Below are 15,465 nucleotides of genomic sequence, written 5' to 3'. Positions count from 1 at the left end.
AAGGTACCAGCGGCATCTCATGGGGCCCCCTACTGACCCCGGGCCCTCAGGCAGTGCCCGAGTTTCCAAATGGTCAGTCCGCCCCTGTGCTCAACCTCATGTTTTTACTGCCCTCCAACCACAAATGTAAATGAGCCCTAAGAGGGGAAACCCTCTCACTTTTGGAGATTCCTCTAACATCCTGCTGTGCCTCTGGGACAGTCAGTGAAATGAAGGGAAGCAAAGGATATTTTGATAATGTTGAAATACACATACACTGATAAATATAAAGCGGATCAATGTGCAATTCTGGTCCAAGTGGTCCTATAAATCTTAGGGATTTCACTTGCAGGCTTCGTCAAGTGTAGCAACAAAAAAGATACTGAATGGGTTGCTATTGCTTACTAAAATACACACATCATTATGACCTTTAATGCTGCCAAATAAGCTGATGTGTGTCAACACAGATCCTCCTACTACATTCAGCGTGTTTATGGAAACCAAACCCTCTTACTCATATCACAAGTCAAAGTCCACTGTAAACTTCTTTACCACATTCATTGTGTTACTGTAAAACATCAACAGCCGGGTAAGTAATATCATCTCATGCTTTTATTTAAGTAGGTAGGAAAAGCGCAGATGACAACTACGGCATATTTTCAAGTATTTAGGTGTGGAACTTAAAAAAGTAAAGTATGCTTTGGGGTTTGTTTATACTTGTGGCACTCTGAAGAGCGAACCACAGTGAAGCACTCTTCAGAGGGCATTTGACAGGCTGCGAGGGGGAGTTATATTGCCTCCTTACCTCCTGTTTTAACACTTAAAAAATGTGCTGAGTGGTTGTAAGTAGTGGGCAGTGCAACCCCATTCAGCGCATTAGAGGATCCATTTTGCAAAGCATTGTGCACCCCTTTAAAACTTCAGATGGAGCAGTTGGGAGGAGGTTAAAAACATGTCTCATCCGCGGGTCTTTACCAACCACAAGCGCAAGTGTAAACAAGCCCTTGGGGCTTACTCTAGCCTGCACAGCAGCAAGCAGCATTTTATTGTGTGGGAAGCTGTCCGTGTGAGGTATGGTAGGGGTGGTGTGATGAGTGTTTCAGCACATTGCAAGGTTTACTTTCTTCCTGTTTTTTAATTTCTTTATGAAGGGTCACATGTGTCTCTGCACAGTAGCGCAGTGCCATCCCCTGAGATGCGAATAAATGCAGCAGTTTTTCTGCACTACACCATACCCCACCACATGTCACACCAGCGTTGTTGTGCTGGGTACATAGAAAAACAATTGTTTTCTGTGTACCCTTGTGATGACTGCCATTTGTCCAGTGCGGAAAGTGCCAGTCACTGCACATAGTGGGAATGAGCCTTCAAAGTACATTATCATACTGTACCATAATTTAAACCGTATGCTGTAAATTACCAGAAATGTGATTTTTTTTTTTCTGAAAAATTATTATGCTGAACATTTTAATTGACATTTAATTTCAGTACCTCTACACCAGTCCTCAGACTTCTCATGTTTTTAGGTTGTTTAGAATTTTGCACAGGTGACTTAACCATTTCCATACCGGGCACTTTTACCCCTTCCTGCCCAGGCCATTTTTCAGGTTTAAGCGCTCTCACACTTTGAATAACAATTGCGCGGTCATACAACATTGTACCCAAACTAAAATTTTATCATTTTCTTCACACAACTAGAGCTTTCTTTTGGTGGTATTTAATCACCGCCAGGGTTTTTATTTTTTTCTAAATTAACAAAAAAAGACCGAAAATTTTGAAAAAAAGACACGTTTTTCTTTGTTTCTGTTATAAAAGTTTGCAAATATATAATTGTTCTTCATAAATTTAGGCCGAGATGTATTCTGCTACATGTCTTTGGTGAAAATAACTAGAGATGAGCGAATTATTCAAAAATTTGATTCGGCTGATTCGGCGAATTCGCGGAATAAATTCGATTCGAGTCGAATATATTCGCTGCGAATTTAACTTATATAAAGGGTGTTTCTAGGCTTCAGAGAGCCTTTATATTAGTGCAGAACACTGTACCTTTAATTTAAATGCCCTTGGAGTCTGCTGGGGAAGAGAAATAATACTGTCAGTCAGTATGACATGCAGATGAGTGCCGTCGATCTTAGAATCACCGCACACTTCACTCATTTGGGCAGTCACGGGGCCAAAACCAGAGTGTGGAGCCACAGTGTGGCGGTGGAGGCAGCAGCAATGGGAGGCCATACAGCACCCTATGAAAAAATGGAACCCACCAGCAGTGTGAGGAGACCTGAAAGTGGCACATGGCAGAGTGTGGCGATGGAGACAGCAGCAATGGGAGGCCGTACAGGGACCCATGACACACTCTGGACCTGGCAGCAGCATGAGGAGGTGGTACAGGGGCCCATGACAGATTACGGGCCTGGCAGCAGCATGAGGAGTCGGTACAGGGCCCATGGCAGATTACGGGCCTGGCAGCAGCAATGGGAGGCCATACAGCACCCTATGACAAAATGGAACCCACCAGCAGTGTGAGGAGACCTGAAAGTGGCACATGGCAGAGTGTGGCGATGGAGACAGCAGCAATGCGAGGCCGTACAGGGACCCATGACACACTCTGGACCTGGCAGCAGCATGAGGAGTCGGTATGGGGGCCCATGGCAGATTACGGGCCTGGCAGCAGCAATGGGAGGCCATACAGCACCCTATGACAAAATGGAACCCACCAGCAGTGTGAGGAGACCTGAAAGTGGCACATGGCAGAGTGTGGCGATAGAGACAGCAGCAATGGGAGGCCGTACAGGGACCCATGACACACTCTGGACCTGGCAGCAGCATGAGGAGGCGGTACAGGGGCCCATGACTGATTACGGGCCTGGCAGCAGCATGAGGAGTTGGTACGGGGGCCCATGGCAGATTACGGGCCTGGCAGTAGCAATGGGAGGCCGTACAGAGACCCATGACACACTCTGGACCTGGCAGCAGCATGAGGAGTCGGTACGGGGGCCCATGGCAGATTACGGGCCTGGCAGCAGCAATGGGAGGCCCGTAATCTGCCAGCACCCTATGACAAAATGGAACACACCAGCAGTGTGAGGAGACCTGAAAGTGGCACATGGCAGAGTGTGGCGATGGAGACAGCAGCAATGGGAGGCCGTACAGGGACCCATGACACACTCTGGACCTGGCAGCAGCAAGAGGAGGCGGTACAGGGGCCCATGGCAGAGTGGCGAAGCGTAAGCAGCTTAAATTGAAGGCCATACAGAGGCCTATGTTAAAAATAATAACATGTTTGGGGCATGATTCATGGCGGATTTAGTCAGTTGTGTCAGGAACTGGTGGTTTGAAATCCAGACTAATCCACGCCTGATTCATTTTCACAAACGTGAGTCTCTCCACACTTTGGGTGGACAGTCGTGTCCTCCACGGAGTTACAATACCTCCTGCCGCACTAAACACGCGCTCCGATGCCACGCTACTGGCCGGGCATGACAGCCTTTCAAGGGCAAATTCAGCTAGTTGGGGCCAAAGGTCAAGTTTCGTTGCCCAGTAGTCAAGGGGATTGTCTACCTCGGTTGGCAGGGTGCTGTCCAAGTAGGCCCAAGCCTGTTGTTTGAGGTCCTGCTCCGGGTCCACCTGGTGCTGCTGCTGCTGCGGCTGGTTAGTAGTTTCCTCACTGCGCTGGTGAAGAAAGCTACTCATCATCGACTGCAGACTGAGGCAGCCGCTGCTGGTGGAGCTGCCACTGCTCCTACCACCCCACCCCTCCCCTGCTGCCATGGCAGCGGAACGCGAGCGCACAGGGCCCACAGTGTCTGAGGATGGACGTTGGCGCAGAAAGGCAGAGACCAACTGACTACATAGGTGGTTTTTATAGTACGTTATTTTGGCCTCCCTCTCAGCAGGTGTGAAAAAGGCCACCATTTTTGAACGGTAGCGAGGGTCCAACAAGGTGGACAGCCAAAAGTCATCCCTCTGTCTGATGGTTATTATTCGGCTGTCGCTACGCAAGCAACCGAGCATGCTATGGGCCATTTGTGCCAAGGAATGCGAGGGACTCCCTGCCTCCATCTCCACAGCATACTGCCACGGTGCGTCTGGGTCCTCTGTCTCCTCCTCCTCCTCTACCAGATGCTCCTGCTCCTCCACTCCTGTCCGCTGAGTGGAAAAACCACCCATTTCACTCAATAATTCCTGAGCACCAATGTCCTCCTCTACCTCCTCCTCTTTTTCCTGTCCTGCCCCCACAGGGGTCATGTGGCGTTGAGATCTGTGCGCCACGTCTACCGCACCCTGACCAGCCATTGTTAACAGCATTTGTTCCAGGACGTGCAACAGAGGAATGACGTCGTTCATCCCATAGTCCTGCCGACTCACGAATAGCGTGGCCTCCTCAAAGGGCCTGAGCAAGCGGCAGGTGTCACGCATGAGCTGCCAATGGCTGACATCTAAGTTACACAGGGGAGTACCTTTATCCGCTTGTAACATCAGGAAATCGGTGATGGCCTTTCGCTGTTCGTAAAGGCGGTCTAACATATGTAGGGTTGAATTCCACCTTGTTGCAACGTCGCAGATCAGGCGATGCTGTGGAATTCCGTTCTGCCGCTGCAGCTCAAGGAGGGTGTGCTTTGCGGTGTAGGAATGGCTGAAATGCATGCAAAGTTTACGTGACATTTTAAGGATGTCTTGCAGTGGGATGGTGGATTTTAGGAACCGCTTGACAACCAGATTGAACACGTGAGCCATGCATGGCGCATGGCAGAACCTTCCTTGACGCAGAGCAGACACCATGTTCTTTCCGTTGTCGGTCAACATGGTTCCGATTTTCAGTTTGCGCGGAGACCGCCATCTGTCGATTTCTCTGTTCATTACACTCAGAAGTTCCTCCCCTGTGTGACTACGTTCGCCAAGGCATACCAGGTGCAGCACAGCGTGACACCGTTGCGCCCTGCACATGTGATATGCCGGTCGGGTAATGGGACTTGGCACGGGGGTGGCGGCTGAGGACACGGCGGAAGAAGAGGTGGTAGAGGCGGACATCTTTGCTGGACCAAGGACGTGCAAACGTGGAGGCAAAAGCGGCGTGACCTGTCCAAGTTGCTGGTGCGGCTGTGCCGGCACCACGTTCACCCAGTGGGCCGTAAATGACATGTACTGTCCCTGACCGTAGTTACAGCTCCACACGTCGGCGCTGCCGTGCACTTTGGCAGAGACCGACATGCTCAAAGACTGGCCCACCATCTCTTCTACATGTGAATGCAGGGCTGGCACTGCCTTTTTGGCGAAGAAATGCCGGCTTGGCACTCTCCACCGCGGCTCGGCACAAGCCATCATTTCTCGGAAAGGTGCTGAGTCCACCACTTGGAAAGGGAGGGACTGCAGCACCAGCAACTTGGACAGGAGGACCTTCAGCTTCTGCACCGTCGGGTGCGTGCTCGCAAACTGTTGTCTCTTGGAAACGGATTCCAAGAAAGACTGCTGACGGAATCCGTGAAGAGGAGTAGCAGGAGAAGGAGCATCTGAACGAGCGGAAGATGCCAACGAGCGACAACTCCCCTCAGCAGAGGTGTTGGAGCCTTGACTGGCTGATAGAGGGCGATTGACGTTGGGTGACGGAGCAAGTAACGGAGCGTGTGATGGAGCGGGGGCTGGGGCAGGCAGAACCGCCGTATCTTTATCACGGTTTTCCCAGGCCACCGAATGGCGACGCTGCATATGCTGACGCAACGCTGTAGTCCCAACATGGGCCCCCTGGCCACGCTTGACTTTCTGGCCACATAGTCGACATACGGCTACGTTTACTTCCTCGGGCGGCTTGACGAAAAATTGCCACACCGCCGAGTAGGAAACTTTGCCCCCGCTACTCCTCACTGGCTGACTGCTACTTCCTCCGTGCACACCGGCACCACTACTGGCCATGGTGGTAGGCTGCAGTGGAGCTGGTGCTCTACTCCGTGGCCGTTTGCCTCCACTGACACTGCTGCGACCCTGCTGCCTCCTGGGCAACCCACCGACTGTTTTGCTCGCTGCCAAGCTGCCACCCTCTTCTCCTGATGATGCGGAAGCAATAGCCTGATGACGACGAGGCTGCCAAGTGCGATCAGCCTCATCATCATCAATTAGGGTCTCCGCCTCACTACTAGCCCCCTCGGCTGCGTCTGGGTCAGGAGACAGACCTGTCTCTAGACCGGCTACCGAGCCACTCTCCTCGCCAGTACTTCTTCGCCTGGCTGCTGAAGAGGCGGATGTCTCCCCCCGTTCCTGACCACCCTCTGTTAGATCTTCCTCACTGTACAGTGGGGCTGAGCCCACAGCATGCGATACTTCGCTTGGTGAGGGAACACCAAAGGACAGGGGCAGGTAGAGGACACGTGATTTCAGTGGGCTTGCTCCCGGGCCATGCCAACTAACGGTTGTGTCTGACGTACCCACCGACCGTTGGCTGTAGGTGTCAGAGGTGACCTGGGAAGAGGAAGACGACCGAGCCAACCAATCGATGACGGCAGGGTTGTTGGTGGAGACACGACCGCTGGATGACACCGGGAGCACTGGCCTCTGGCTGCGACTAGTGCTGCCTCGACCCCTTCCTCTGCTGCCACGTCTGCTCGCTCCTGAAACATTGCCTCCTCTGCCACTCCTCTGCGTGTTGTCTGACATACTCTTTAATTCAACGATTCTGTGTCCGAGTAACGATTCTGTGTCCCTGAGTAACGATTCTGTGTCCCTGAGTAACGATTCTGTGTCCCTGAGTAACGATTCTGTGTCCCTGAGTAACGATTCTGTGTCCCTCAGTAACGATTCTGTGTCCCTCAGTAACGATTCTGTGTCCCTGAGTAACAATTCTGTGTCCCTGAGTAACAATTCTGTGTCCCTCAGTAACGATTCTGTGTCCCTCAGTAACGATTCTGTGTCCCTGAGTAACGATTCTGTGTCCCTGAGTAACGATTCTGTGTCCCTGAGTAACGATTCTGTGTCTCTGAGTAACGATTCTGTGTCCCTGAGTAACGATTCTGTGTCCCTCAGTAACAATTCTGTGTCCCTGAGTAACAATTCTGTGTCTGTCCCTGAGTAACAATTCTGTGTCTGTCCCTGAGTAACAATTCTGTGTCCCTGAGTAACAATTCTGTGTCCCTGAGTAACGATTCTGTGTCCCTCAGTAACAATTCTGTGTCCCTGAGTAACAATTCTGTGTCCCTGAGTAACAATTCTGTGTCTGTCCCTGAGTAACAATTCTGTGTCCCTGAGTAACAATTCTGTGTCCGTGAGTAACAATTCTGTGTCCCTGAGCAACAATTCTGTGTCCCTGAGTAACAATTCTGTGTCCCTCAGTAACGATTCTGTGTCCCTCAGTAACAATTCTGTGTCCCTGAGTAACAATTCTGTGTCCCTGAGTAACGATTCTGTGTCCCTCAGTAACGATTCTGTGTCCCTGAGTAACGATTCTGTGTCCCTGAGTAACGATTCTGTGTCCCTGAGTAACAATTCTGTGTCCCTCAGTAACGATTCTGTGTCCCTGAGTAACGATTCTGTGTCCCTGAGTAACAATTCTATGTCCCTGAGTAACAATTCTGTGTCCCTGAGTAACGATTCTGTGTCCCTGAGTAACAATTCTGTGTCCCTGAGTAACAATTCTGTGTCCGTCCCTGAGTAACAATTCTGTGTCCGTCCCTGAGTAACAATTCTGTGTCCCTGAGTAACAATTCTGTGTCCCTGAGTAACAATTCTGTGTCTGTCCCTGAGTAACAATTCTGTGTCCCTGAGTAACAATTCTGTGTCCCTGAGTAACGATTCTGTGTCCCTGAGTAACGATTCTGTGTCCCTGAGTAACAATTTTGTGTCCCTGAGTAACGATTTTGTGTCCCTCAGTAACGATTCTGTGTCCCTGAGTAACAATTCTATGTCCCTGAGTAACAATTCTGTGTCTGTCCCTGAGTAACAATTCTGTGTCCCTGAGTAACGATTCTGTGTCCCTGAGTAACAATTCTGTGTCCCTGAGTAACAATTCTGTGTCTGTCCCTGAGTAACAATTCTGTGTCCCTGAGTAACAATTCTGTGTTCCTGAGTAACAATTCTGTGTCCCTCAGTAACGATTCTGTGTCCCTCAGTAACGATTCTGTGTCCCTCAGTAACGATTCTGTGTCCCTGAGTAACGATTCTGTGTCCCTGAGTAACGATTCTGTGTCCCTCAGTAACAATTCTGTGTCCCTGAGTAACGATTCTGTGTCCCTGAGTAACGATTCTGTGTCCCTGAGTAACGATTCTGTGTCCCTCAGTAACGATTCTGTGTCCCTGAGTAACAATTCTGTGTCCCTGGGTAACAATTCTGTGTCCCTGAGTAACGATTCTGTGTCCCTGAGTAACAATTCTGTGTCCCTGAGTAACAATTCTGTGTCTGTCCCTGAGTAACAATTCTGTGTCCCTGAGTAACAATTCTGTGTCCCTGAGTAACGATTCTGTGTCCCTCAGTAACAATTCTGTGTCCCTGAGTAACAATTCTGTGTCCCTGAGTAACAATTCTGTGTCTGTCCCTGAGTAACAATTCTGTGTCTGTCCCTGAGTAACAATTCTGTGTCCCTGAGTAACAATTCTGTGTCCCTGAGTAACGATTCTGTGGCCCTAAAGTCTCTGTGGCCCTAACTCTGTCCCTAATACACAGAGGTCTGTCTCTCTTGAATGACCGGAGGCTAATGGAGAATTCTAAGATGGCCGCGATTTATAGCTCCACCATTATACAGTGCTGGCTAGCTGGCTGCTGATTGGCTAATGCGATCACATGTCATGAATGAATGCATTATGGGTCAGCGCGCCTTGTCTGCGCGCCTTCCCAGAGATCCCCGCTCCGTCGCCACACATGTCGCCGCCATTTTTGGGAAAATTCGATTCGTGCATCCGAAGTTTGCTAATTTTCGGATTCGGCACGAATCGAATATTTCCTAATCTTCGAAACGAATTCCACTTCGTCATGTTCGATTCGCTCATCTCTAAAAATAATCTAAAAGTTATACAGTTCACAAACTATGGTATAGATCTAAATATTGATTATTCCTGAAGTACTGACAGCCAATCTAATTTCTTGAGGTCCAAGAATGTCAGAACAGTACAGATATCCCCCAAATGACCCCTTTTTGCAAAGTAGACAGTCCGACGTACTTCATAAGAGGCATGGTGAGTTTTTTGAAGTTGTATTTTTTTTGTCATAATTTTTCGGAAAATGAAAAAATGAAAAAAATTATTTTCACTATTTTTTTTTACATATTGTCTCCAGTGCAGTACAGCGTCATCATATAACTGGCATGGCGGTGATCAGGGACACTGACTGGTGACAGTATGAAAAAAAAATATATATATATTTTTTTTTATTATTATTTTTAATTTTTTTTTTACTTTTTTTTCTTTTTTTAAAGATTTTTTTTTCATATTTCACTATGTCCAAAGTAGTACAATGTTACCATAGTAACATTGTACTACTTTGGGAAAGTGATAAGTATTTTTTTTCTTTACTTTGCTATAAGCAAGCATTTACCTGAATGACATCGATTCATTCGGGTTTTTTTTTTTTTTTGTGCTTAGCTGTGATTTGGCCACAGCTAATCACATGACATGTGCATGTGATCGCTGCGACCATTCTCAGCTAGACACTAGTATACAATGGATGGCATGAATGAAGCCATCCATTGTATACAACTGTCATGTGACCTGCTGTGATTGGTCACAGCAGGTCACATGGTACCGGCAACGGGGGCCGGTACTCAGATCTGTCATCGGCCGTGTCCGAGGTACACGGCCGGTGACAGATTGCGCGGCTCTGCAAGCGCGAAAACTGCGCATGTGCGGGAGGACACCATGTGGCGTCCACCCAGAAATCTACAGCCTTTTCCCGGCCGCCAAACGGCTATTGGCCGGACGGCTATTGGTTAATCTCTGACTAATTCACACAGCAGTTCTCTGTAGGCAAATTCTGGACCAGACTAAGGCCAGCCATACATGGGTTGAAATTCGACCGATTTTTCTTCCGAAAATCAGACCTAAGAATAATCGGACGACTTTCGCTCTGTTAGTGGGTCAATGGCACCGGCCGATTTTCGTGATTCCTCCCCTTTTCGGTGATCGGGCATGTTGGAAAATTCTTGAAAAACGACTGATTTTTGACTCAATGATGGTCAAATCGTACGAACGGTTTTCCGAAAAGAATATGTGCATGAGCCGTGACCTGGAAGGAACAGAAGTTTCACCTTTTATATGGGGTGAACTTTATTACTTGGTCAGCCGATTTTCAAAATCATTGATGGCACCATCGGATTACCGAGCAAACGACGTTTTCGGACAAAAAATCATTCGGAATTCAAACCATGTATGGCCTGCATTAGGCTAAGTTCACAAATATGCAGGTTGCGTTTGAGCCCTTTCTGTGTTGCATTTTGTTTTGTTTTTTTCTTGTTGCTTGGCAAATTTAAAACACATCAAAAACACGGCAAAAATGCAGCAAAAATGCACTACATGCTTTTCTGCAGCATTTCCATTAAAGTCTATAGAACCAAAAATGCAACTTTTTGCGTTCAAAAAAGTCCCTGACCCTTTCCAAAAAATGCATCGGGTGAAAACGTGGAGATGTCAACATGTCCCATAGGAAATCATGATAAATGGACTGTACTGTTTTTCTGCAAAATGCTGTGGAAAACGGTTAGGTGTGAACCTAGGGTAACTGTGAGTATTTGTGGATCAGAAATTCTACTTTACCTTTGTGGGGCAATTTCTGGGAAATAAGCCCCCACATCCAAAACAGACATTTGTATATTTCCTACCCTTCAGTTAAAATGATCCAGGTTCACCAGGTCAGTGTGGATTATATCTATCTTACCTTTTAATTTAAAATATCTTTGTTAAAGTGGTTCTAAGCCAGTGGTTCTCAACCTTCCTAATGCCGTGACCCTTTAATACAGTTCCTCATGTTGTGGTGACCCCCAACCATAAAATTATTTACCCAGTAATTATAATTCATGAGTGTCGTTTTACCTCCAATACTGCTGCTTTCAACACAGTAGCTGCTTTTAACAGAGTAGCTGCTTTCAACACAGCAGCTGCTTTCTACACAGTAGCTGCTCTTTTCACATCGGAAATATGTGTTTTCTGATGGTCTTAGGGGACCCCTGTGAAAGGGTCGTTCGACCCCCAAAGGGGTCGCGACCCACAGGTTGAGAACCACTGTTCTAAGCCAAATCATTTTCTTTATTTTTTTATTACAGGTACTTATATAGCGCCATCCATTTACACAGCGCTTTACATATATATTGTATATTCACATCAGTCCCTAACCCTCAAGGGGCATACAATCTAAGGTCCCTAACTCACATTCATACTAGGGTTGCCACCTCATCCCTTTAAAACTGAACACATATTAATTACACAGGTTCTGTGGCTGATTAAGTTGGCAATTAAATTCACTTAGTGCCTTATCGGCATTAAATTAGCCTCAGAACCTGAGTAATTAATATGTGTTTAAAAGGATGAGGCGGCAACTCTAATTCATACATACACAAACGAAGGCCAATTTAGACAGAAGCCAATTCACCTACCAGTATGTCTTTGGGGTGTGGGACAAAACCGGCGTACCCGGAGGAAACCCACGCAGGCACAGGGAGAACATGCAAACTCCAGGCAGGTGGTGCCATGGTTCGGATTCAAACCAATGACCTCAGTACTGCCAGGTAGAAGTGCTGACCATTTAGCCACTGTGCTGCCCTCAATGCATTCTCTGCATTAAGGTAAAAACATGTTTTACAGCTTTCTGTCCTCCCGCACCTCCCTAAATACTTACCTGGGTCCTCAATCCAGTGTTGTGCCTAGCTGCAGTCTTCTCTCCCCTCTCTTCCTCTTCACACAGGGACTCAGGAAGCAGCAGGAGCCATTGGCTGCTGCTGCTGTCAATCAAATGCTACAAGGAGCAAGTGGGGGTGGGGCCAAGCCATGGTGTGTGTGTCTGTGGAGCCATAGACACACACAGCATACACTGTTTGCCCAATTAGCAAGAGTCTTGCTTTGGGTGCCCACAGAGGCAAGAAGGAGCCAAGATTTCCAGTGAGGGACCCCATAAGAGGAGGTTCAGGGCTTCTCTGTGAAAAACCATTCCACAAAGCAGGTGAGTAGAACGTGTTATGTGCTTATATTATATGTTTATGTGTTTATATTATATGTTTATCTAGCTTTGCTGTCGGAACAGTGATCCACATTCAGATCATTCTTCAGTGAGCATTTGACAGTCACCTCCTCAATGTCTGCTTTAACCCCTTGAAACCTGCACTGGTGTGCTGCAACGTGACACCTTTCACTTGACAGGCTCACATGTGGCAGGCGGTAGCACCCTCCTAAAGCACTAGGGGTATAAATCCTACCATGGTATGTGTACACTCCTGGCCACTGCAGGGGAGTGATTTTGGGGGTGGTGGTAAAAACACAGCTCGATCGTGAAGTTTTGCTACCCCCCAGTCGCTAGTGCGAACAAGCCCTTACAAAACTTTCATCAAATTTTATGTAAGCCTTGTTTTGCACTTGCGGTTAGGGAGTGGTAGCACATGAACCACTCCCCTTTAAACTGCAAAGGCAGAGAACAGAGGTGCAGCACAATCTGTCATCCATGGACACAGCGGATGACAGATGAGGCTGCAACACAGCGACATGACTGGGAGGACATCATACGAAGTCCACCTGCTGGGCCGTCTTTTTTTACTATAGGCTGGGTAGCAGGGAGTTAAAGAGTAAGTCCACTCTCGTTGAGAAAAAGCATTCCCTCTTGGTGATCTACAGTATGTACTTTGCAGGGATTTTAGCAAACTTTGTTGCAGCTTCCTATTTTGTTATTCTGAAGAAATAGCTGATTGATAAAGTCACTCCTGTTCACATTCACTTTGAACATGGACAAATACAATCAGCTGCTGCATTGGCAGGGTTCTAATGAGAAAAGTAGCAGGGTATGAATCCTTTTAGATGTGATTTCTCTTTGGGAGTATCTCACCAAAAATTACATTTATGTTGCAGGGGATGCTCAAAATGTGACTTGTATCTTAGTGCAGACATCTGGGAAAATCAGTCAGCCAATCACATAAGCAGGAAATGACATTTCCGGGGGGGCGTTTTGTACACCATCTGTGCACAGAATGCCTCCAGGTTGCCATATTTCATTGCATTTTGCAGAAAAATACAGTGCTGCAGGTTGAACAGGAAAGGTAATTAGATATAGATATATATATATATATAGATATATAGATATATATATATGTATGTATGTATATAAAATTGTATTTTTCCCACAGAAGAGGAATTACCCTTTAAATTACAGTTTTTAATTTCTTTAAGTCTGCATTGGAACAATATCTCTCACTTCCTGTTCTGATGACAATGTTGTCATCTGTACATGAATTGTGGGGAAATCTCCTGAATTCGGCCACTGATTGTTTAAAAAAATTATGTCTAGATGCCCTTTTTAAAGCTTAGTGGCAATGCAATAATATGTTCCATTGGTGACCCTGTAACTTAACAACTACTTAATTTTGTAACATACGGTATTCATAATTTCTAAATGTCATACCATGAACGTAATTCTCTCAACAGGTTGTGTTGCAGTGGATATTACTGCCTTAAACATGTGGTTCTCCTTACTGGTGGTGTTGGGACTGCTTCTCCTGTACAGATGGTACAGAGAAAGACAAATCTTGGAGAATCTAACAGACAAATATGTATTTATCACTGGATGTGACTCAGGATTCGGGAACCTGCTGGCCAAGCAGCTGGACAGACTTGGAATATGGGTTCTGGCTTCCTGTATGACAGAAACTGGGTCTGAGAACCTAAAGAAAGAGTCATCTAGCAGACTGCAGACAGTAATATTGGATGTGTCAAACAGCCAGAGTGTAAATTCTGCTGGGCAGTGGGTATCTCAAATTGTTGGAGACAGAGGTAAGACCACTTGGTTTGTCCCTTATGTAAATTTCTGCATAACAATTGTCTGTAAGCAAGGGATATGGCTTATACTAAAAATGGAGTTTGTTAAAGGTATTGAGAGTGATAACAGAAGCAGTCTTGGGTAGGAGAAACTTGGCCACCATCTTTTCTAGACTGTCTTTTAGCTACAAGTAACTAAGATAAACTTGTTTTGATACTGAGGTCAACTGGGGCTACATATCTCAATTATGCACAAGAAAACCAAGAAAATATAGTGAGTGAATATGTTATATAATCAAAACAAATGTTAACCCAGCCTCTCAGGAGATGAGGAAGTGCTAATATATAATTACGCATAAGACTGTAATATTAGCAGCTAACAGTTGAGGGCAGCAGATCCCTAGTAAAGCACTACCCCCTTGGAAGTCGCTAAAGATTTCAGCCCCCCCTTCCCCTATAGTCCTGCACAGCCAGGCAACACAAATTATTTTCAAGTTTGTAAGCCGTGTACCGGGGTGGGCTCCCCAGGATACAGTGAAGTCACGAACGAGGAAAACAACTCCAACACCAGCTTTTGCCACAACAGAATTGTACTTAGATGTGGCAAATAAACACAACCACAAATGCTGGGAACATACAATAAATTTACATACACCCAGCCCAAAGGCTGAGACCCTTGTGCTGCACACCACGGCGCCTTCTGATGGATGAAGGTAGAAAGTGAAGTAATTTACCTACTGGCGGGCACAACTAAGCTGCCACACCTTACCTGTTATTACCCTAAAAGAGCAGGATACAGTGTATGGGTGTATGGTATGGGCTAGCCTGCGGTGCAGCACAACAGCTTACAATCTTACACAAATCTACAGTATTCCCTCTCCCATAACTGGTCCTGTAGCACATGCCTGAGTATTCCTTCTGAGCAAAGCACCAGTCTGGCTTGAGTTTGTAGGGTTTTATCAGCTCTCCAATGTGAAATGTGACTTTAAGTTGTGGAGTCCTTCCAATTTTCAGTAACAACACTTGTGGCCTGACACAAACAGAGACCCTAACTAACTAACTATAGGATTGGACTCAGTCTCAAGGCGCCAACACTGAAATGAGGTGCATGCACGATCTTACCAACCCGGGTCTGCTTTGCATCCGCTAGTGACTCTGAACAGAGCAAATGTCTCTCCAGCAAGCATGCGGTCTCGCCATATATGTTGCTTAGTTCCTCTGCTCTCATCAGCCTTCCTGGCAGCAATCTCATCAGCATTCCTTGCAGCAATCTCATCAGCTTCCTGGCAGCAATCTCATCAGCATTCCTGGCAGCAATCTCATCAGCTTCCTGGCAGCAATCTCATCAGCTTCACTCAGCTGCAGCTCTGGTTACTGAGGGACGCATTCACACCTGGATGTCATCGGATTCTCAGCTCACACGGCCCTTTCATTCAGCATCGTCCAAAACATGGCTGCAGTCTCCTCTTCCTGTTCACTAAACTCCAACTCTGAGTGCAAAACCCCACCTCTTCATGAATATACAAATATCTATGCAGTCTGAGCCTGCGTTAGAACAACAGT

The 15,465-nt window shown here is 46.9% G+C and overlaps 1 protein-coding gene across 1 annotated transcript in view; it reads left to right on the top strand.

Annotated features, from left to right (window-relative positions):
- Positions 1–516: 516 nt before the first annotated feature.
- The window catches only part of LOC149473373 (17-beta-hydroxysteroid dehydrogenase type 6-like), a 49,161-nt gene continuing 34,212 nt past the window's right edge, over positions 517–15,465 (top strand). The window contains exons 1-2 of the mRNA XM_089680919.1: positions 517–568; positions 13,573–13,917. Coding sequence (XP_089537045.1) covers positions 13,605–13,917 — 313 coding nt within the window. The 5' untranslated portion in view covers positions 517–568; positions 13,573–13,604. The remainder of the gene's footprint in view (positions 569–13,572; positions 13,918–15,465) is intronic.

Source organism: Staurois parvus, unplaced genomic scaffold (genome assembly GCF_062004578.1).
Source record: "Staurois parvus isolate SC_StPar_1 unplaced genomic scaffold, SC_StPar_1.0 ptg000017l, whole genome shotgun sequence".
NCBI lineage: Eukaryota > Metazoa > Chordata > Amphibia > Anura > Ranidae > Staurois > Staurois parvus.
Note: the sequence above shows the minus strand (reverse complement) of the source record. Positions and strands in the feature narration are given on the sequence as shown.